At 39.4% G+C, this 24,645-nt stretch overlaps 2 protein-coding genes across 4 annotated transcripts in view; one reads left to right on the top strand and one right to left on the bottom strand.

Moving 5' to 3' along the window:
• mtor (mechanistic target of rapamycin kinase) overlaps positions 1–24,645 on the bottom strand; it is a 78,498-nt gene that overhangs the window by 24,785 nt on the left and 29,068 nt on the right. For all 3 annotated transcript variants that reach the window (XM_039604281.1, XM_031736146.2, XM_039604280.1), the window contains exons 29-32: positions 9,948–10,023; positions 7,373–7,512; positions 2,418–2,518; positions 1,734–1,849 (exon numbers count right to left, since the gene is read on the bottom strand). In XM_039604281.1, coding sequence (XP_039460215.1) covers positions 1,734–1,849; positions 2,418–2,518; positions 7,373–7,512; positions 9,948–10,023 — 433 coding nt within the window. The remainder of the gene's footprint in view (positions 1–1,733; positions 1,850–2,417; positions 2,519–7,372; positions 7,513–9,947; positions 10,024–24,645) is intronic.
• On the top strand, positions 21,366–24,631 carry angptl7 (angiopoietin-like 7). The gene is made up of 5 exons (XM_031736147.2): positions 21,366–21,915; positions 22,924–23,024; positions 23,162–23,356; positions 23,576–23,771; positions 23,868–24,631. The coding sequence occupies exons 1-5, from the start codon at positions 21,555–21,557 to the stop codon at positions 24,047–24,049; spliced, it is 1,035 nt and encodes a 344-aa protein (XP_031592007.1). The 5' UTR covers positions 21,366–21,554; the 3' UTR covers positions 24,050–24,631.

The raw sequence follows: 24,645 nt of genomic DNA, 5'->3' as shown, positions 1-24,645 counted from the left end.
CGTAACTGAGAGAAAGACCCGTTCCAGAGTAGCTAAAGGGACAAACAAGGACACACGTATTCTAGCTGGAAGTCTGCTGATTTTTGAGCTTGTACAGTCAATGTTTTTGGGAACTGTTATTAGAGGGAAGGTAAAATGAGAGGATTACTGAGGAAGCTCTCTAAGACCAGGACACACAGCTGTTTCAGACCAACTCCCACCAATTATTTTTTGTGGGGAGGGAAAGGAGCAACTGCATGCCAAAACAACTCCTCAGGCACATACAGCAAGATGGTGGTGGGGATGAGGTGACAATGAGGCTGCTTCTTTATAGTCTTCACTCTGTTATGGTCCTGTTTACTCCTGAATTACCATGCTGGGGCCTCATTGGAAATGTGCAGTCCAGACGACTCCTGATAAATGCAGTGTCTGGCTCCTGGCAGCACAACCAACCATCACCCAATGATTCTGTTCTTTTACAACAAGGTTGCATTTACGGTTTAAGTTCAGTGATATTAGCTTACGATTGCAGTGTAGTATAACAGCCTGTGTATGAGTGCTTAGGCCCAAATCAGCCACTGCAGAAGAAAAAACAAACAAAAAACATAACAAGGCCTTGAAACAAAGCCCAGTTGTGACTGAGATGTCAAAAAGAGGGCTGTGACTTGCAAAACCCACAAGAAAATGTACAAATCAAACACATTCACAGAGCGGACGTTTCATAAATCTTGTGCAAGGAGCATGACTAGTGTCTACACATCATCAGTTCAACAGACCAAACAGTGGGATTTATAAAGCAAAGCAACCTGAAACCATTCACACAGATGCTGTCCAAGTCTCATGGAGCACATGTCTGGTTGTTGGGGGTATAGAGGAAAGAAAGCGTCAGTCAGCCTCTCAAGTGCGAGGATTACCAACGGCATCCGGAAAACTAGACTGAGCTCATGTCGATGTTCGAGCTTTCTCCCTCTCTCCATCTGCTTCTCATTCCTCCTCTTTCATTGTGAGTGGCTTCTTGTCAGCAAAAAGTCGAAACTTCCCTTATTCTGAAGAATCCTGTGGGCCACACCTGGACCCAATCTCTAAATTGTGTGTGGTGTGGGAGGGCTGTGAAGGGGAAGAGAGGTCAGAGGAAGCAAGTCTCCAGGGCTTTTGATGGTGAGAGGGGGACACGGAGGATGAGTCGAGGGTAGCTGAAGAAGCAGGTGAGGCATGTGTGCGTGAGACGTTCCTCCATCCAGTTTGAACAAATGCATCTCCAGGGACCATGAACTCATCTACAATCCTCAAACGCGATCAGATGAGGAAAACACAACCCACCTGACCTCCACCAGACCTTGTCGACAAGCAGACAGGAGGACTAATAGGCTCTTTATTTGTTTGAGGATAAATGCCGTAATGATTTCCAATTTTGGGAGTTACATAACATTTCCACACCAAGGAGGTACCACATCATAAAAGAAAAGAAAATACCCAAACCTTGTGTATTTTACTACTTTTAATGAACAGCCGCAGCTGATGGGAGGAATTTGATCCCTTTTGGAGCTGTAAAACAATTTTATGTTTCTATATAATGTTTGGTTTTTGGTGATTTTAACATCTCATGCTTTGCTATAAAGACTAGGGAAAATTCCAGACGACATAAGACGGGGTAATTTCAAGTGAAGCATGTCTTTATGAGAGCGTATCTAAAAATACACACTTTAGTGTATTTGTATGAGATGGGCCCATTTGTGAATGATGACTTAACTCACCTGTTGAGCCAATGAGAAGAGGTCCTGATGAAGGGCTAGCACCGCTCTATAAAAAGCCCCATCGTGCGTGTCTCTAGGGATCATACACGTGTACTCTTCCATGCTGTCCCAGTGTCCTGGACAACAATAAAGCCACAAAAAAGAACAAAGACAGGAGTTACGCAAGAACTTTGTCATAATGAGTAAATATTTAAATGTGGTATCTACATATTACTTAGCGTGCAGTCACAGCTACTTTGATCAACACTCCACCGCAGCGTAAATAACTACAACCTCGACATTATGTTTTCCAACATCATCTTCAGAAAGACAAGCCTGCCAGTTGGGTGTCGCATCTGGTTTTACGACTTAGTTAGGAAAGTCAAAGCAATAGACCAGAAACCTCTGGGGTTGCTTTAGCAGTGTGTTCCCTGCTTTTCTCCACCATTGCACATTACGATATGTCAATGTTATGACTGGATACTATTCCCATCTGGTTATGCGAGCAAGACTTGGCAAGAGCTGGTACTGTTTTCACTGCTGCATTGTTTCACTGAGTCAGGCAGACAGTGGCTTAAGTGCCCAGCGATGGTATTTTCTTTACCCTGCACTGACTGCTAAATATACATATATATACACATTTTCACTCCAATGACTATTTTGAATGAATATTTGCAGTCTCGTATTAAGTATTTGAGTGATTACCTAGACCCCAGGCAGCAGCAGCAGCCATGCGCGCCATCTTGGCCTGCGTTTCTTCACTGACAAGTGTCCATTCTTCACAACACTGCTGGTGCAACTGGCCCCTGGAAAACATTAACAAAACAAAGAAATTTAAAGTACGGGAGTGAGATCAATCCCACAGTATGTACAGCATTGAGGGAAAAAAACTGAACTTAACATGTCTTGTTAATCAGGTAACAAATAGAACTGAATACTGAAACGTTAAATAGACGACCAAGATGACAATGAACTACAAAAGTCAAAATAAGATGATGCACGGGAATGCGTTTTCATTGAACAGATACTGATTTGCATATCAGAGGTGTCTAATGGGGAAATTATAGTTCAACAGTGGTAGTGTGTTTGCTACTGACTGCTGATCTACCTTTAGACAGTATGTGTTGTCAGAAGGGAGCAGTGTCAAAAATGTGTGGTACAACTGGTCTGTGGGTACTCTTCCTTGTGCTGCTGCTGGTCAATCAGCCAGCGGCAGATAAGAGAGAAATTACAACGTACAAACTTAGGTGAAACTGAGTGTTAAAAACAGTGACAAGTGTCCACTGTAGTCACTGCCTGTATTTTCCATACTGTATATTTTTTAGTCTTTAATGGGTTTTCTCTGGGTATCTCTGCTTTTTGCGGATGATGTGGTTCTGTTGGCTTCATCGGGTGAGGGCCTCCAGCTCGCACTGGAACGGTTCGCAGCCGAGTGTGAAGCAGCGGGAATGAGGATCAGCACCTCCAAATCTGAGGCCATGGTTCTCAGTCGGAGAAGGGTGGAGTGCCCACTCTGGGTCGGGGATGAGTTCCTGCCCCAAGTGGAGGAGTTTAAGTATCTCGGGGTCTTGTTCGCGAGTGATGGGAGAAGGGAGCCGGAGATCGACAGACGGATTGGTGCTGCGGCTGCAGTGATGCGGACGCTGCACCGGTCCGTCGTGGTGAAGGGGAGCTGAGTGTAAGCGAAGCTCTCAATTTACCGGTCGATCTACGTCCCGACCCTCACCTATGGCCACGAGCTGTGGGTAGTGACCGAAAGAACGAGATCGCGGATACAAGCGGCAGAAATGAGCTTCCTCCGAAGGGTGGCTGGCCTCTCCCTTAGAGATAGGGTGAGAAGTTCGGCCATCCGGGAGGGGCTCAGAGTAGAGCCGCTGCTCCTCCACATCGAAAGGAGCCAGTTGAGGTGGTTCGGGCATCTGATAAGGATGCCCCTGGGCGCCTCCTGGGTGAGGTGTTCGGGCATGTCCCACCGGGAGGAGGCCCAGGGCAGACCCAGGACGCGCTGGAGAGATTATATCTCTCGGCTGGCCTGGGAACGCCTTGGTGTTCCCCCGGATGAGCTGGAGGAGGTGGCTGGGGAGAGGGAGGTCTGAGCTTCTCTGCTTAGGCTGCTGCCCCCGTGACCCGATCTCGGATAAAGCGGATGAGGATGGATGGATGGATGGATGGATGGGTTTTTCACATTTATCTTATCTTAACAGGTTTGAGATTCAAAAACATTTAACTACGAGAAACTGTTTTAACTGGTACTATTAAAGTCTTATAATATTATATGAGGGGCCGTACAAGCCAAAATTCATTCTTTCACTCTCACACACATACATTCTTCTTTCACACACATATACTTTCACTCTCACACACATACATTCTTCTTTCACACACATATACTTTCACTCTCACATAGTTTTATTTAAATTTTTATATTTAGATATTTTTATTCTCATGTTTACACATATTTAACACACACATTACAATATTGTGCTCCCTTATACATGTATTTTAATGTACATATTTAAAAAATTCTCACTCTAACATACATGCATTTTCATTTATGCATTCCTACATTTTGCTCTCATTTACATGCATTCAATATGCATTTAATCTCACAAATAATATATGTATGTAAGAAGAGAATGTATACATGTCTGAAGGAAATATATGTATGCAAGAGAATAATGTATGTGAATGAAAGAGTATAGTGGAAACGGAAGGCTGGGTGTCTGTACCGCTGTGATTGGCTGAGAAGCACGCGCGGGTCACTTTCAAGTGTCTGACAGCATGGAGGGGGAGAAGAAACTCGAGTTCTTCAGCAAGCTATCGGGGTGTTAAGAAATATTTTATCATCTCCTGAAACGGTCACATCGTTGTCCTCGTCACTTGACTGCTTGATTCATCTCCGAAAACGTTAGAGCACTTATGGAAATATGTGATGTCTTGATGAATTAAGCAGATATTTGAAGTTTACACAGCACCATTCTTGCATGAAAATATCTTAAAAGTTTATTTTGTGACCCAGAAAGAGTAATATTTCAAACTCCGCCACTCTGTGCTCCTCCGCCACTGCCTCGTTTGAGTTTTGGACGAAATGGATACTGGGATATTGCATTTCGTAATTTCGAGCTGACTGGAGACCAGAACAGCCAATCAGATATTTTTGCATCCAAGTCTGTGATTGGCTGGTTTTGTGGCACAAATATAACGGCGTACACAAAGAGTTGAGCGCGCACGGGCAGAAATGTTGAGAGCGCGAGCGATCGAGAGGGGCTGCTATAGTGTGTGTGTGTGTGTGTGTGGATAATAGCAAACACTGAAATACATTTTTTGCACGCAGCAATGAATTTTGTTCACTCAAATTCAGCTTTTCTTCGCTCAAAATAAATTTCTCCTCAAAATGCAACACTTGCACCTGCAAACTTTTTTTTTTTTACGTGCGCTCAGAATAGTGGCACAAAATAACGCATAAAAGACTGCCCCACTCCAGTCCAACTCCGTGTAGCTACTTGGCTCGTTGAAGCTACCGGGTGTTAGCTGGTCTAAAAGTTCCCTCATCTCACTTTCCACCGTGCTGTGGGTAACACTGGGTGCAGTTGAGCCCGTCCCATCTCGATCAAGTGGCGAGGACAACGATGTGACCGTTTCAGGAGATGATAAAATATTTCTTAACACCCCGATAGCTTGCTGAAGAACTCAAGTTTCTTCTCCCCCCTCCATGCTGTCAGACACTTGAAAGTGACCCGCGCGTGCTTCTCAGCCAATCACAGCGGTACAGACACCCAGCCTTCCGTTTCCATTAAACTCCTTCCGTTTCCACTATACTCTTTCATTCACATACATTATTCTCTTGCATACATATATTTTCTTCAGACATGTATGCATTCTCTTCTTACATACATATATTATTTGTGAGATTAAATGCATATTGAATGCATGTAAATGAGAGCAAAATGTAGGAATGCATAAATGAAAATGCATGTATGTTAGAGTGAGAATTTGTAAATATGTACATTAAAATACATGTATAAGAGAGCACAATATTGTAATGTGTGTGTTAAATATGTGTAAACATGAGAATAAAAATATCTAAATATAAAAATGAAAATAAAACTATGTGAGAGTGAAAGTATATGTGTGTGAAAGAAGAATGTATGTGTGTCATAATGAATTTTGGCTTGTACGGCCCCTCATAATATTATACTGGTCTTTCCTCACCACATATCAAAAGGATCTTCTCATTCTAATGACATTTCACACAAAATTAGTTTCCTGCCAAGCACATCTGGACAAAATGAAAAGGAAACTGACAAAAGATAATCCAGGATTTCTGTGACATCTGCAATTATTTATACATTCATTTGTTCTTACAGTTGAACATCATCAGTGTACTGTTCCATAACAATCTGATAACAGCGAGTATCCCACCAAACAGATGGATGTTCCTGTTGGGGTCAGGTGCATCCAACCAAGACTGATTCTGCATTAACAACAATCAGAGAAATGTCCAGAAGGAAGTCAAACCAACCGCAGGTGCTTTAGTGGCAGGGTGTTGGAAGAAGCTTAGATGAGAAAGAGAGGAAGGATAGGCAGAGAAAATGAGAGAGACGGGGCTGGATGGGGGTCAGTGAAATGAAGTTGTTTTCCATCTGCCTGGATATCATATAACAATGAAGGCAACAGGTACAACCTCAAGTAAACTAGCACGTGTGTGTCTACAGCAGACAAATAGATACCGATACAGCAGACCTCTCCAAGAGGAACGCGTTCAGCGCCTTATAGAGCTTTCAGTTCCAATTAACAATGAAAGCCACCTTAAAGCAGAGAAACAACATGCTAAAATGACTCTATATACACAGATTATTTGCTTGTGTTGCATTCAGTCATCCTGAAATAACAGACTTTCGCAAAACTGACTAATGTCTACAGAACACAGAAGGAATCATTACTGCAGAATTATGGCAGCAAAGACTTTCCTAATTCTAAAGGCTCCTTCCTTCAAACTTTCTAGACTAAACATTTGCTTAAAAGGTGTCCAACTCTCTAATAAGACTGTCAAAAACATCAACTGCGCAATCTTAAATCACTTTTTGATTAGTACTGAGACCTTCACATGTCATTGTGTAACAAAACCTAACCTGGTCAACTGTTATATCATCTCTAAGCCCTACCCCACCACACACAAACACAAACACAAAGCTCTATTTCAGCTGAATCATCCTCTTGTGGAAAGAATCATAGTGTGCACCATAATGACAGCAGGTTATATAAGCTAATTAACATCTGCTTTGCTTTTTGAGTTCTGTGATGATCAACATATTTCTATCCATCTTGTGATTTTTTTCTTTCCCCTAAGTATGCTCTGTCAAAGTGGGCGGCTATTATGGCGCTTAGGCTTTGCTTCAATGGTGTAGCAGCACCTCTGGCTTGTCCTGGGTGACTGTTCATGTGTTTCCTCGTAAAATGTCTTTAATCAACTCAGAGGTATCAAATGAGAGACCTAATGTCAGGTCTCATTAGGAATATGGCTTCCTATGTACGTATGTGACCCAAGATAACAAAAAAACCCAAAAACAACAAAGAACATACTATGATCCTTATTATCACTGTCAACTTATTCTTATTTAGCCCTACTGAACTCATACTAGGTAAGACTAATAACATACCATTCTCCTAGAGCCTCTAAGCAGCGCATTCGGCCCAGGATGAGCTCTGGATCCTCTTTGTTCATGTCGATCTTCTTGTCATATGCTACCAAGGCATCTTCCCACTCATGCAGCTTCTCATACCAGGTGGCTTGGATTTCCTAATAGATGAAAAAATACAGTAGGATAGCGATTACAGAAGACATATCAAACTATAACACTGTATCATAACGTTTTTGGGTTATGTGGGTTTTTTTCGTGACCATTGGACAATTTAATAAAGAGTTTTGGAAGAGCAATCCTTTTTCCATCTACGGTACCTTACTGTGCTGTATGGCTGACATTTTCTACTTCAGCAGGCAATCCTGGACCTGTTACATCTACCAATGACTTCCAGGACTTCTTTAGGGAGCCATGCATGAATGATTAAGCACACACTTTACTGTGAGGGTTCCTGAAGTGTATACTAATCAAGAAAACATTGCATCCTCCCACGGTAAAGCTTTCCACATGGTCCGCACATTAACAAAGTTCCAGAGTGAAACTCTTCTCACTGAGTCTTCACCATGTTTTCACAGAGAAACAGAAAATCTGCTCTCTAAGGCAAGGAAAAGTCATTTTATATATAATCCTGGGAGGGCTGGTATTTAGTGAGTGGTACTGTGTTGATTAGTTATAAAACTCAGATTATAAAATCAAGTGTGAATTCTTATTTTAGGATTTTCATTTATTTATTTTTGGGGGGGACAGGAGAGAAGACAGAGAAGCTGGGAGAAAGAGCAGTGAGGAAACGCAGTCAGTGATCTCAAGGCAGAGTCTATCCCTAACCTCTGCATTAGCCTGTGGTTCACCTGCTTAACCCAGTGAGCTATACTGGCTGTAATTTTAAATTTACACCAATATACACTGAAGTGACAGTTGTATGAATATAGGCTTATAGCTCAGACTCTAAGCTTTGATTTGAGGTCTTAAACAAAAATATTGCATTAATGACTGAGCAATGGCAATACTTATATATAGATCAAATTTGATCAGCCTTGTCTTCACGACCAAGGTAATTTATTTAGCGTAATTAATTATTGAACTTTCTATTGTTTTCTCTTGGTGTGGAGATACTCATTGCCATTTAAGATTTATGATGCTGCAAATATCCAATGACCTCAAAGGAAATATGATTTTGGGGACAGCCGATACCAAGAAACTAATGTCAAATTACTCTAATAGGGAAAAAAGGCTTATTATAAATTTTTGGTTATTTTGGAGACAGTTTCAGACTCTGTCCATATACACAATGGTTGTAATTAGCATAAATGAATCAGTAAATCATATCCCTTCAAAAAATTAATAAATAAATCCAAAATAAAAACAGAATAACACCAGTCTACTCAACTGATTGTCAATGTACCTCAAGTGCCTGTCTGGCACATTCACTCGAGGAAAAAGGAAAAACCACAGTTAGTAAATGACGTAACTTTGGTAAAAAGGGAGGGAGACCGATCCAAATAACCAAATGCTCTTTTCCTGTTATGTAACCTATGTGGAAAGTCAGTGTAATCATATCCACAGCATGTCCACTCTGACAGTTATTTCATATATGGATCAGGTCCATGTACGGAGAACATGAAACAACAGAGTTTCTAGTAACATTTAGGAGGTGTGGTGCTCTATGTGAACAGAAAAAAATCTGAAAAACAAAACCAATATTTTTCTACAATGGTAGAGTGAAAACAAAAGAATACAAAGCAGTTCATTTAACTTTTATAATGACTCATCCCACACAGGAAAAGCTCGTCATTAAGAGAGAAATATTGCTCCTTTTTTGTTTAGATGAAAAATGACATTATTTTGCATCATAAAAAGGGCCCAGTAGGCCCAAGAGTCATGTACAGCAGACAGACAAAGCAAGTAAAAATTTAAGAACATGCAAACCTCATCTTAATTAGACAAATGAGTCCATAATTCTGTCTCTTGCTGTAAACCCCTATATGGCTTTTCCATATGCAGCACATTAAGATCATGGTGTTCTGGGGATATCTGCCTCAAACAACCATCATCCCCACATTAAAATAAGGAAAGGATACCAAGGAAGAAGTGCAGACAGAATTCCTAATATAATGTTGCTCACTAAAGACATACTCAGTCCAAAACTGCTTGAAGAAATAAAAGGGTCTGAGTGTATGTGAATACTGGCCAGTATGGTCTAATTGATTATCCAAGAATTTTTTAGACTTACCAGATGTAAAGACAGCAGTGCAGTTTATAGCAAATCAAGGCATGGGTTTACATCTCTTATTATAGGAATCATATTTTTAAATGTGTAATGTAACATTAACACCATGCTACACCTACATACTATGAGGTATTTTACTTGGACCAAATGCTCAGATCTTTTTAAACCAGGAAATGCAATTTTTTTACCTAATTAAACTGGATTAAGTTGTGAACTGAGCCAAATTTAACAGATTGGATAACATTTTTACAGGGGTTGCAACAACACAGTTGTCCAAGTGTCAGTCTGAAGAAAAAAAACCTGGGACACGTTTTTCCTTCTTTTCTTTTTTTTTTTTTTTGGTTGGAAAATGGAAAAAGTACTCACCAGCTCACCAAAATGTTTCATGGCATATTCCAGAACCCCAGATGCTGCTTCTGGCTGCTGCAGTTTATTGTTGATGCTGAAAGAAATGACAAAACAATGGCAAACTGTTAGGCCAATCTGAACACAAAACAGGGGCTTTCAGAGCCTTACTGTTAAGCATGAGGACAACGTGTAGATGCAGGTATTATCTTAAAAGAAAAACAAGGCAAAGGGACACCGTTTGGAAAACATGACATGGATGTATAAAGCCCAATCACAGGAAGTGCCAGCAAAGACTTCTATGCAGCTTAATGAAGCTAATCAACACACTACCTCTCACTAAATCCCAGCTTTCCTTAACATTAAGAAATGTGCTTCATCCATGATCCTAGAAGAAAAGCAGCTCACACAATGAGGAACTCTTATCCCAGCCAGCCATCAATGCATCCTTTCTCAATGCATTTTGAAAATGTTAAATAAATGTTTAATACTTTAATCAAAGTTGTTTATTGGGAAAACTAAAGGCACCTATTGACATGTGTCATGCTTGTTTGACAAATGATGGTTTTCTGTCAAGACGTCACAATTCCCGTTTGTGCGCCCACCGCTGACCCGCACTGCCATCACATCTGGAAACACTCATATGAACCACGAGTCTATTATACTTCCTCAACTGTGAAACCTGTGTGCAGTCACAGCCAATACATCTGTAAAATGTAGCTTTCAAAAAGTGCTGGTATGCAGCGAAATTCCTGAGGACAGCAAGCAAAAGCTGATGAAAGGCATTAGAGCATGTATGTCAGAAATCTGCTTAGACAAAGGGTAAAGGCCAGAAATTGTGATGAAACCGCACTGCGAGGGGTCATGCTTTGTGTCACTTCTAGGAGCTTTGTACGCTATTCAATTGGTTATGATGAGATTTGTTTTCCGTTCATCTTTACTTTAGCTTTCACTCACTTTTGACTTTAAGGTACCAAAAAACTACTTGGATAACTCTGCACAATGAAAAATTATGCCTATCCTGTACATTTAAATGCATCACCAAGGGTATCTTCACATGTGTCCATATTTCAAGGAATCACGACCACAGGATAATTTATCCATATTTGTGACAAGCCAGGAACTTTGAGCAAACATCAGTTAAATCTCCCAGTAAATGAGAACAGGCTGGATTTAGAGAGGTAGGTCTATCACGAATCAAACCAAGCAATCCCATCGATCTTGCAGAACAGTGATTATTGTTCTTTGAGAGACATTAGCATTTTGGTGGTGTAATCAGATGACACAGGGTAGAAGACTTAATGACCTCAAGAAAATCCCATTAGAGTATGATTGCATAATATGAAAATAAGCTTCTTTTAAGTAAATAACCGTTTGTCTGTGACTCTCACGGATCTTGATAGGGTGCCAGGCATTGTTGCAGTATCCCACACTCTTAATTAGGCACAACTACCACCCAGTATTCTGAAGAATCCTGACAATATCACACAGGTATGTTGTATATACTTGTTGATTTTAAACCAAACCAAAAAATTACTTCTTCTGTTGTTTGTAATTTACTTTCAAACTCAAAATGAACAAAAAAACCTCAAGTCTCCATGTCCTACCTCACAGAAACAGATATGTTAAAACTGGCCAGATGTGCCTTTATCTGAGATGGCAAATCAGAAGGAGGGCTTTGACTCCTGCAGACCCTGGAGATTTCACTGTCCCTCAGTTAAAGCCATCTGGCTACCAGCTTCAAGCACATGCAGTCTAAATACATCCAGATGACAATGCTCGCATAACATTCCTCTCAAGTAAAAAAAAACTTATTAGCAAGCAAAAAATGTACTGATATCCCTGTCAAACCCTCTCATGTGTGCAGGGCCCCAAGTACCACTTCCTAACGTTTTACACATTGCACCTTTGGTATATGGAGAGGTCACCAAAAAGTGCATGTGCTGAGGTTTGAGACTGTAAAGCTGTCAATATTATTACATCTCACCAAGAAACTTTACCAATCTGGTGTGTAAAAATGAACAAGAAAGAAAGCTGATTGAAACTGTTGTCGAAGAAAACATGTTGCTCTTCCACAAAAATGTACAAAGACATGTAAAACTAAGAATATACACCTACATCAAAGCCAAAAAGAGGTGCAAGTAATGAAAAAATATTTTAAAAGAATCAAAGGATTATCATACAATCACTAAACACAGAGCAGTCCCATCTTAAATCACATGAAATACAGTTTTATTTTTGTCCAATCACAGATTCACTCATTTATGTTGGTACAATAACAAACATGTAAAAACGGTGGAGCCTGGCAGTTTGCAAGATGATAATGATTCTCTTTTTTCATATATCAGGACTGAAGAAAAACAGCACCAACAGTTCTGCCGTTACGCCCACATGATGATTAGGAATTTTCAAAGCCACTTGACTGTAAACAACAGAGCACTGTACCACCGCTAGAAATCTGGATAACGAATATTAAAAATAAAGTGGTTCATGGTTTGGCTGATATGTTGACCAGATCTTTTCTTGGAGTTCATTTCATAAGTTAATCCAGTTATTAAAAACAATCTTTCTAGTGATAATAATTGTCCAATTATTATTGAGCCTATAAAAATGGAGGACTAAGTACAAAAACTGTTTAATACCTAAACAGTTATTTAATAAAACATATATCAAAAGTAAAATACAGTTAAGATGTGATCGAAGTAAAGGAAAAAAAAGTGATTATAGTTTGATATAAAACCTACTGTGGTGGTTTACAGAAATTTTATCTAGTACTGTCCAAGTACATATGGACCTGACCATAGCTTCAGGTATGCTGTCAAATTATTTGAAAATCTGAATACTATAAATTTTTGATTACTTTAATAAAATGATACCCAAGTTGAAATGCATCAAGATGAACTAGGAGAAATACAATTTCTTTTCAAAACAAAAAACTGTTAATCACAAATTATAGTGTAGGAGACACGTCAGTTAAAATAAAAAAAATAAATACATACTATAAATATTGGGATGCCTTTAGTGGTACCCCTCAGCCAAATATTAAATGCTGCACCTATAGTATGAATTTGAAATCCCTATGAACAATCCAGAACTGCATTGTTCTAAAGTTAACACATCCACAAGAAAACTTGACCTCTGATCTTGAAGTCAAGGTCACCAAGATTCAAACTCGCCCGAAATTTTTGGTAGATGCACCTATTGTATCAATTTGAAAGTCCTAGGTGACTTCCTTCTTGAGTTATCGCATTCACAAAGCTGGCTGTTCAGGCTGCCGCCCACCCAGCAGGGTGACGACAATAGCCTATCAGCCTTTTTGGCTAATGGGTAACAAAAAAACAAAAAATTAAACTCTAAAGTGGCCTGGCTTTTTGGTGATGAGAGAGAGCATGATCCTTGAATAAATTGTAGACATTTTCCTCCTCAGAGGTTAATTTGTATGCAAACCTCACAGAGGAAAGAAATCAGACTTTATTACCGGACTCAATCAAATCTAATTAGGAAGCTATCCATTTGAGGCTTCCTGATTTTCATCCCTTTACTTGCCAGGTGCTCGATCTAATTCTTTAGTCTAAAGATACTGAAAACAAAGAGGACATTATTATGTAGTATTTGATTTACAAATACTTTTACTTCTCTATTTAAAAAGTCTAACATATTCAGAACATTCAGCTTGGCTTGTTTGTTTGTTCATTTTCATTTTGATTACCACGTCTTCAAACAAGGGTCTTTGTCAAAAGAATGACAATTAAATAGGCCATTAAAGAGGACATAGAATTAGACCACCAACCGCTTTTGGTTGGGTTTAAAATGTTGAAGCGTATTAAATATTAATCCTTACATGTGACTGATGCTAGCCAAACCAACAACTGCTACCACTACATGCACTAATGGAAAATGACACTGACTGACGGAGACTTTGTTTTGCCTTTGCGTCCAAAGAACTGTTCATTTGTAGGGCAGCCAAAATGCAATCAATGCTCCCTGAAAGAAAGACCCTAACTATCGAGCATTATTGGTTGTGTTTGGGGGTTTTCTTTTCTCCATTGTGCAGATGAGAAGACTACTTTAAAATAAACATTTGCCATACAAAGGACATTTGAAAAATTAAATGGAGATAAACAGCCAAGATGAGCTCATTTCATGGGAAAATGTGTCACACAGTAGGCAATGCTGCGGAAAGCCTGAACTGAAAACAGGAAACAAAAGTAATTCTCTATTAAGATGTACTAAGAAAGAAAAATATGAATATAAAGCACTTGCAAATGGCACAGTAGTTAACACTTGAAACCATAAAAGGTTGGAATTCAAGCAACGCCTACAATGTTTATTGTCAGATCAAATACTTGCCTTTTATAAAAGCAGAATATTTAACAGGGCCATCCTAATAGTAGAAAATACTATTAACATGGCCAAATTTTGGACCGTGAACTAATTTGTTTGTTTTGTCTTTCTACAAACCAACAGTCCCATTCACACACCAACCACGGGAAAACATGAAATGATTGACACTGAAAGCTATTTTTACAGCTCTACATTTTTTATAGCAACATGATTAAATGTCAGAAAAAAAACTAACATTGTACTGCTGAATCTTGACATGAGATGTTGACAAAGACCAGGAATGGGGGTTTGTCTGAATAGCCACTTTAAATCAGGAGAAGAAAAAGAACAACCTGTTGCAAATGAAATATTCAAATAAACAGCGGGGAGGGAAAAAGGGATTTGAAGGAGTGCATAGACCTCATTAGTCTGACTTCAAAGCCAAACAATAACACTACTATTGATAATATTTTGCTAGACAATATAAAAACTGAAACTCAAACTTGTAATACATACAGAAAATAAATCTTTGAGCATTGCACAATGGAAGTGATGACCAGCACGACAAAATTAAACAAAGGTCTTCTCATTCTCTGTGTTTGTTAAGCACCAGTGGTTGAGGTAAGCAAGGACGCAAACAAAGTGATTACATCATTCACCAGTTTTGTTCCAGACTGTCCTGAGACATGTATACTTAAACTCATCCTTGACACCATCTGACTAGCCTATTGTCTCTGTTGTTTCTCCAAAAACATCAGGACAAAAGGGTGATTGTTCCATCACCAAGCAGATGTTGCACCATAGGGAAACACTTAGTGTCCCTTGACTTTGAAACAATTTATTTGAAAAGACAAAATTCTGCTCTATCGCTGTAAAGCTGAGGAGAAAGTTCAGTGATCTGGAATGCAGCACTTAAAAAGAGGAAAGAAATATTTAATACTGGTTATTTAAAAATTGCATAACTTTAGATGACATTTGAATGTTGTTTTTCTCTCTCCAAAGCAAGTTAGGCGTGTGAGGGGGTCACAGAGGCATCAGAAAAACCATTGCGCATATGTTTATGCCACATTATCACTACATTGGGACAATGATGCAGTATGCCTTCTCCTGGGTTTCTCACCTTCAGGTCAAAAGGCCAACAGAACGAGGCGTCTCCGGTGGCCCAAAACAGGCAAAAAAAAGCCTGACGGTTACCTCATCGGAATGCTGCTGTTGCTATGTGGACAAAGAGATTTGCAAACATTGTTTTCTGCTGAACTACAAATTCAATTTTAATATCTTTCCAATTAAATACGCCAGGTCTTCTTCTACTTTTTTCTGTTCTGTTCAACTGAAACCGACTCATGCTGTAATTGATTTTTGTCCTAAACAATGGAAACAAGCATCGGGGGACGGTGATCTCATTTAAAGAGAAGGATTACACAACTTCTAAACAGCTAATCTTATTTATATAGTTTATATGTATGCAAGTATGTACGCAAAATCAGTATATGTGTAAGTAAGGACTCTATTAAGAATGTTAGATATGGTATTAATTATAGCCTATATAGCAAAAAGTGACATTTTGGCATTTTTTTACTCACTTGTATACCCAAAAGACAAAAACACATAATAATAATCAAAAAATGAAAGAAAGGAATCTCTATAACATTGGCACAAGTGGTTTTTGTTTTCTGACCTGCGCCACAACTGTTTTACATTCCAGTGTCACGAAATGCTTCTCTGAAGCAATGCCACAAGGCCAACTGTGCATACACAAAGTACTACTCTTCCTAATCCAGCTTCGATCCCTCCAGTACTGTTTATCCTAGCTACTGGTTTTTGGGGTGGGTGAGCAGACAGCCACTGCCTGGCCTGCATCCGCTGTACGACAACAGACGCCACCTGGTAGCCATCACTGGCTTAAGACACAGACCTCTTGATGGTCTGCCAGGGAATGAAGTCTGCCACTCTCAGAGCTGGAGGATACCCTGGTGCATACAGTGCCCCTCATTATGGAAAATATGGAAGAGTTTACTTTACTCCTATACGTGACCGGAGTTGGAGATCATTATCCACTGCATTATTTTGAAATTCAAATCTAGCTATAGCTCAGCTGCTTGCATTAGGCGTCCAGACATACCATTCATCTCATGATTTTATAGCAGCTGCACTGTCAGAGTTGTCATTTCAATTTCTTTGCCATTTTTAGATTCTACTACTAATTAAAGTAGACTGTAAGGAAACACTAAGAAGTACTAAATATTAATAAAAGAATAAAGAAAAAGTACTATTAAAGCAAACTGAATCTGCACTGGTGAATCTTAAAAGCTAAGATCAGAAATTATTTTTAGGGCATGTCTGATGATTGTTTTGTTAAAGACAACCTAGAGTGTGGAGCATACCCTGACTCCTATGATTTTCTCGACTCTCTGTGTTAACCTCCTAATCTATGCTTTCAGCTGTATACCAAGCCCTCAGCTATGAAGCATCAATATGAAGTCTGTTTTCAAATCTATAAATTTGGTCACAGACCCTACATTGATTAACCTCCTAGGACCTGGTGTCCACATATGTGGACATCACATTTTTGGTTATTTAGACCAAAATACTCAATTTTGCTCTACATGGGCCTGATATCCACTTACGAGGACATTATACTGCTACTGTTCTATCAAAATTTTAAATGAATATCCTCATTTGTGGCTCTCATTTTTCTTAAAAACAAAAATAAGGTAAAAAAAAAAAAAAATCTGGAAATTCTTTGTTTTTACATTCATCGGGCCCCAATATGTCCAAATATCAAAGAGAAATTAAAAATGCATGCCGTGGAAGAGTTTGGGTCTTAGGAGGTTAAACTTTTGTAGGGTTAAAACAAAGACATGATGTCACTACAATATTTCAACATAATAAATGAAATAAAATTTTGACAGGAACATTTGAGTATCTCAAGCAAATCAAATACTTTGAAAATGGGCCAAACTCAAATCAAAATGTGAAGCTTCTGTGCTGACAGAGCTGACAAGTAGAAGGGGTTACTGTTCGTAAAGATTATGTAATTCAAGGTTTTGAGATAGACGCTCTGGAATCCACTGGCTCCTGCTTTCACTTCCTGCCTTTCCTGTAACTGAACACGGAGTGCTCTGCTGACAGCTTGGACCCTGTGGTCAACGTTTAACTGCAAACTGTTCTTTCAGTGTATGTAGGGACACAAAAAGCATCTGTGAGCATGTTATGACACCCACGTACTTCTCACTCATCAAAGTCAGATCACTGCTGCAATTAGCACAGCTGGGTGTCCAACTCTTCTTAAACACCAAAGGGAAAATATCTGCTTGACGGAATAGACGGGCTTCCCACAGTAGTTATATAAAGTGAACAGCTCTAATAGAGTAGAGGCTAAGAGGCTTGCATTTTTTACATAGACCCTAGAGAGACATGGTTAAAGGGGAAGTGTTAGAAAAGGGTAAATGTTAAAAAAAAAACAAAAAAAAAACCAAAAGCCTTCAGCTGGATTTTCATTACTAACCCTGAATGACAGAGTCCAGGACCGAAGGAAAGTGATGCACTGCTGGAGAGTGAGAAATGACTCATGGAGCAGTTAGGGCAATGAGAAAATACAGGGAGGCAAATTATCCTAATTTTTCCTAAAGAAACTGACGCACATAAGTGTCTTAAGGTTAAAATTTACATGGAGGTCAAGAGCCACTATGCATCGTCAAATGCCACACTAGAAAGAAAAACAGAAACAGAGCCACAGTGTTGCATTTAAAACAAATTGAATTTAACTATATAACTACAGCACAAGTACGTGGTAGCTCAATTTAACCACAATGTTCTAATCTCTAACTCTGTTGACCATTTTATACTGAAAGCAATCAGTGACACAAGTGACTGATATACAAAAAATCTGGGCTGACTACACAAATAATAGTTACAGAAAGTCGTTATTATTTATAAATGGGTGAAATTAAGAGAAAGATCATGTCTAGCATCTAATCAGTTCAGAATTTATGCAAAATTTAAAACCGAGCAGCAACTAAACATGAAGGCAGTCTAATATCTCATTATTCTTCTATAAAGTGCCTTATTGCTCCCACGTGTTCCTTAAAAATCAAAGAAAGGCAGCAAACTAAAAGCACATGTCGATATTCAACAGCAACATTGAGAGAAAAGAGAAGAACCACCTAAAGAGAAAATTGCAAAGTGTTAACCATTTCTAAATAGCAGACAAACAATACTGAGGGAAGAGAATGCCTGGGAAAAATAGTCAAAAAACATGCATCACCCTTTGACACGTGAGAGCAACAGATGATCGCCTGACAATTATATAATATTTTGGAATTTGAAGAAAGGTTTTTTTAATTTTTTATTTGTGGTCCAAACCACAGTCCCGCGTGATAACAAAGTTGACGATGAGCAGAACGAGCTAAACTGTTTCCTTATTTGATCGTCTGACCAAGTGAGAACTGGGAAAGGACGCACGCCAAACATTTGGAGGCTTCCTGTGTCCCTCCTGAAGCAAGAAACGTTTTCAGTGTGGTGGTGCGAGATTATGTAATAAAACCTCGCACCGCCACACAAGTGTCACGTCTCATTTTAGCTCCATGTTTGTGATATTCCATTCACTCTATCTGCACCACAATTTGCAGCTTTATGCTCCCAGACTTTACAATTTATAAAATATGAATTGGTCTTTGGTATCTTCTGCCTGTCTGCACTCTGTTTGCAATGCTAACGTCCAGACATGGAGACAGTATTAAGTTAGGGATCCCTAAACTTTGTTTTCCCAAATATACAGTTATGTTCTTCATTTACATGAGAATTAAAATAAAATAAAATCAACAGACCATCATTCTTAAGCACCATTGAGTCAAATAGTAGCACTGCAGCACTGATTTACTGCAGCACTTTACTTAGAAGTAGATGTCCAGATAAAAAAATTATAATTTCCCTTTATAATTAAATTTAAGGCAAACACATGGGTCCTTAGATGTATAAAAATTATACTTTAACATTGGTAAAGTACCATTATTAGCTGATAAACCTGCATGCCTTTTCCAGACGGTTCACTCCAGTCCATGTGGGGAAGGAAAAAGCCATAAAGTTCAAAGTAAGAACTCTCAGAAATGTCTCAGTTATTACAGCTCCTTGTATTTCAGCATAAAACACTTAATCTCTTTTGCCTGGTAATTATCATACATAAGTATCACAGAAGGCATGCCTCATATACTATCTTAATGCCCATGAGCATGATCTGGCACCTCAAGAAACCCCACAAATACCCTTGTGGCTGCTTCCCAACACCTGTGTGTCCTCTAGGTTGGCAGGGATGGCAGCACATCAGGGAAGAAAGAGAAATTCCACAGAAACGGGACATAAAAGCGCCTCCCTGAGAGGCATTATTTTAAGCCCCATCCAGTGACTGGAATGTTAGAAATTTTAAAAGACAAACCAGAAGCCAGAGTTTTGCAAACACTGTTATTAAGTCAGGCAAACACACCTCATTCAGCAGCAGGCTGTATCTGGTGGTTCAACCCGTAATGCACGGGCAAGACTGGCTGGGTAAAGAGCTTGTACCCTCCAGAAATGCACTGAAAATCCAACTCCCAACTGCAATGCTCATGTTAAGGTGTTACTGTGACATCATCACAACCCAAAACTCGTCATACTCACGCATGATGCATTCAACTTGTCTTCAACAACAGGTTTGGAAAAAAAAAATCGAAAGGAAAAAAATAAATAAATCACTCCTTCCTGTGGAACTGATAACGACAAGCATAAACTGTAATCCTCCACTCATCCCTGGCAAGTCGCAACACATGGCTGCCTCTCCCTAAGCCCTGTTCTGCCAGAGGTTTCTTCCTGTTAAAAGAAGGTTTTTCCCTCCCACTGTTGCCAAGTGCTTATTCTTAGAGGCTCATCTTATTGTCTGGGCTTTCTCTCTATTATTGTAAAGATAAAGCACCTTAAGGTGACCATCATAGTGATTTGGCGCTATATAAATAAAATTTAATTCAACTAAATTAATCCCTTAGGTAATTAACCCACATTCTACACTGTATGCATCTACTTGACACCAGACTTTAAGTGAGCTGAAATATGCTTTTAATTATTGTTTCTAATTTAATACAGAAACCTAATCCAGACTGCATGTTTGACTGATTAGAAAGTACAGGAAACATTACAATGCTTGATGAGTTTCCATATCTACAAGTTGAAAACATACTTAAAGGCATGGAATTGATTAGTGAAGTGAAAACACAAGCACACTGCCCCTTCTGCTGATAATAAAAGCCATAACAGTATGACTTCATTTTTTTGTTCTGTTGTTCTTTGGTGGGTACACCATTTAAACTTATTTAAGAAATAGGCCACATATGTGATGGCAACATGTTAAGCATTTACACATGTAGACAAAATACTCCCACTATTCCGCCTGCCTTATCCTAAACATTTCTCCCAGCTTTTACTACAAACTGTATTTGATCAGATTTTATCCTGAAGGTTTTCCCCTGTATCAACACGCCTTTGAAATCTGATACTGAAACCCGCTTGGCATTAACATCTGCCATGTGCCAAAAAGGGTAGCATGAACAGAACACTTAACCTACAATTAAGAATGCTTAGTGACTTCAACCCTCAAGGATATCGTAAAAACTGTCATTAACATAAAGTGTTTTAAATGTGGGGAAGAAATTACCTACAGATGTACTAACGTTTAAAACAAGTATTCAAATGTTTTAATCTCATTAGTGTATATAGCTGAATAAATTAAAATCAAATGTAGTTAAATCTTTTACACAGTCTGCATTTCCAGTTAAACGCCACAGGTTCAGACAGTAGCGTTGTTTGTTTGCCCAGGTCCTTATGTGGTTCTTCCAGGCAAAGGGAATAAAAAAAATGACTTCCCAGAAACATCCAACACCTGACAAAGCAAGTAAAAATGTGGCAAAGCTTCCCCAGTATGAGTGAAAGTAAGATGAGGGGTGAAGTAGAAGGGTGCACGGGGAGGAGGAACGTGAAAGGTCCTCCACCCTGAAGTTTGGAGAGGGTCAGTGGAGGGGGGGAGAGGGGGAGGATCCATACAATATTTAAGATGCTCGGGCAGAGGAGGGCTTCACTGAGGTAATAAGACAGCCTGAGTGAGCAACTGGTCAAAGGAGAGCTCCAACTCAACTGGACAAAACTTCAGATAGCTGCAGTGAGCTTGTATCTTTTTCATATTCCAAGAGAGAACCATCTACAGAGAGAGACTCCTTTTTAGCAGCAACCAATCAAAACACCCAGAGGCTGCGAGAAGATCCAGAACTTTGACTTTTAAAAATGGCAAAAATCAATTTGAGTATAGTTGTTTTAGAGGTTGCACTGCTCTTGCTTGCAGAGACATGGGCTCAAAATCTCAGGAAGAGACAGGCGCTTCCAAAGCCTTCCAAGGGTCAGTGCTGCGACGAGGTACGCTCTCTCAAAGTTCAAGTGGCCAATCTCACCAGCCTCTTTGAGGAGCTGAGTCGCAAGCAGGAGACAGACATGAAAAAACTTGTGAAGCAAATACTAGATCTGGACCAGCAGAGCCAACAGCAAGAAGCCCGAGTCACAGAGGCAGAGAGCAAGTACTCTGAGATCAACAACCGTGTGGAGATCATGCAGCTGCAAACCGCACAGTCTGCTCCTAAGACCTCATCAGGTGAGTATTAACACTCCATCAACTGGACAGTTTGACCATACTTTCTCTATACCCTAAAACAGATGCTATGAAAACGCTCATTCTTGCTCTTATTTCATGTTTCAAATACCAAATTTTAAACAGACACCTTTCATCTCTCAAAATTTCCAGACAGCTTGGTTTTGAATAGTTTAGTATTATTTTAATATATTATAAAAGCTTCTTTTTATTGGGAAGAGTGCTCATATTTAAAAGTAGACAAAACAAAGTCACTTCCCTATAAACTATTCTGCACACATTATCATCATGTATTTATTTTAGCTGCAAAACACTATAATCAGCCTTTCAGGATCTGAGACACCTGCTGTGAATTAGTCGTGAGGGAAATTACAGTGCCGCACTTCTCTGAGCTGCCCCACAGTACTAAAAACCAATCATTTAGAGCTGCACAATCCCATCTGCAGGGTTGTCAGTAATGAGCTCCATCAAAGCCACATCATATCCACCGTTCAATTCGACTTCAACACGCCACTAATCAGCACTGGCTGCCGCGGAGTGGTTAACCAGGCATTACGTCGTTTATTATTTCACGTTTAACTGTGTGGTCTAAAGGGACCGCATTCATGTCATTGGCAGAGAGAACACACAGACCTTTGTAAAGTAAATCAGAAACAAGAGAACAGAACAGGAAGGGGTGCAGTGATTAGAAGTGGAAGGTTTCCATATCTTTAAGTTCTGGGTTCTTTGCCCCACCGTAATCTTAAAGCTCTCTAAAAGGCATCACTATACTGGGACAGGAGTAAAAGGTGCAGCTATGAAAAACTCTCAGCATGCTGTGCATGTCTCATTCTTCTTTGATCCATTTTTCTTTTGGGCCGTGGGGCAAAAAAGAAAAGTCTTTTTTTTCTCTGTCCAATTCCTCGGATACCCTGAAAACTGTAATTTATAGGTATCACATGTTTTAAAAACTATGAAAGCTCATAAATCTGCATATGGTTTTAGCATAACTTGGGATATTCCTTTTTTCAGAAGCCACATATGACTGTGCATCACTCTACAGCAAGAACTACAAGATCTCTGGCGAGTACAAACTGCCTAAAGATGAGTTTCTGGGAACACCCGAACTCCCCGTAAGTTTCAGCACTCTTGCACGTGGGTTGTTTTTTGTTTTTGTTTTTCTTTTTTTGAAGGGGCAGGGGTGGTTATCAGAAGCTTTTTTTCAGCTTTTTGGAAAGCCAGCTAAATTACAGGCTTTGTTTTTTTCCAGATCTTCTGTGATATGGAGACAAATGGAGGTGGCTGGACTGTGATTCAGAGGCGCAGTGTTGGCCTCACATCCTTTAACCGTGACTGGAAGCAGTACAAACAAGGATTTGGATCCATTCGTGGAGACTTCTGGCTGGGCAATGACAACATCTTCCGCCTAACAAGGCAGCCAAGTACACTTAGGATTGATATGGAGGTAAGTGTTGGGACCATCATGCAGGAGAGCAAGAATACATAAACCATGTAAAAGCCACTTCATGGCTAAAAGCAAGACGGCATAAAAATCACTTTACACCATACTTGAACTAGCAATAAATCAAACTAATTCCAAAAGACATTAGGCAGACCACAAAAGCAAATATTCTGTTTCTGTCACTGTCATTCTCTAAACCGTGTTATATGTTTTCCAACGCAGGACTGGGAAGGAGAAAAACGCTATGCCGAGTATGGCTTTTTCACAGTCAGTAATGAGCTCAACAGCTACAAGCTCTTCCTTGCCAACTACAGTGGAAATGCTGGAGACTCTCTGCGGTACCACAATAACACCAACTTCAGCACCATGAACAAAGACAATGACAAATGTTTGGACGACTGTGCAGCCCGGCGCAAAGGTAAGACAAAAGAAAATCTTATAAACACAATCCAGTCGTCTACAGTAGATAAGAAAGGCTGTTATTTGCTGCCATTAATCCAATTCTTACTTCCAGGTGGGTACTGGTACAACTGCTGCACTGACTCAAATTTGAACGGTGTTTATTACCGCTACGGTGACCACATAAAGAACCAAGATAAGAACCAAGATGGGATCACTTGGTACAGCTGGCATGGACCCACCTACTCCCTCAAGAAGGTGGAGATGAAGGTCCGACCAGTTAATTTTCAGTCATAAGTGTTTTGGCTGTGTTTTCTGGATCGAGATCATACGCATGAATAAAGAGAGTTCTCAATAATACCCGTTTAACTGTTCTACCAAACTGTGGCTTTTCCTGGACTGCGAACGAAGTGATAAGGTTGTTTGTAATGGTTTGGCTCGATTTCAGTCAGATGAATGTGTAATGTTTTTGTCATGTTTTGATTGTAAATTGTAGTTAATTGTGTGTATTTATCAGATATAAGATATTTTATTTTTTAAAAGCTTTCCTAGATGCCTTTTCAACACTCTCCCTGTGGGTAACTGGAATTTTATTCTTTCAGTCATTTGTCTTGAATGCACTTGGGATGTATTTTCAGTTATAACAAGCAAGGACCATTGGAAACTTATCTAATTCATCTATAAATCTTTAAAGACTGCCAGACTACCATTTCTTTGTGAACTGTTGTGAGGGATTGGTCCTATCAATTATGCTCCATTTCTTTTTCTTCATTCACTTCAAACAATAAACCTTCATGATGGAAATGTGTGATTTGTAAAATGTGTACAGTTCTGTAATTATGTTCTTTTATTTGGTAGAAAATAAAAAATATTTTTTAAAGATAGAATTCCAC

The sequence above is a fragment of the Oreochromis aureus genome, linkage group 20 (assembly GCF_013358895.1).
Source record: "Oreochromis aureus strain Israel breed Guangdong linkage group 20, ZZ_aureus, whole genome shotgun sequence".
Classification (NCBI taxonomy): domain Eukaryota; kingdom Metazoa; phylum Chordata; class Actinopteri; order Cichliformes; family Cichlidae; genus Oreochromis; species Oreochromis aureus.
The sequence above is the reverse complement of the archived record's forward strand: the minus strand, read 5'-3'. Positions and strand labels throughout refer to the sequence as shown.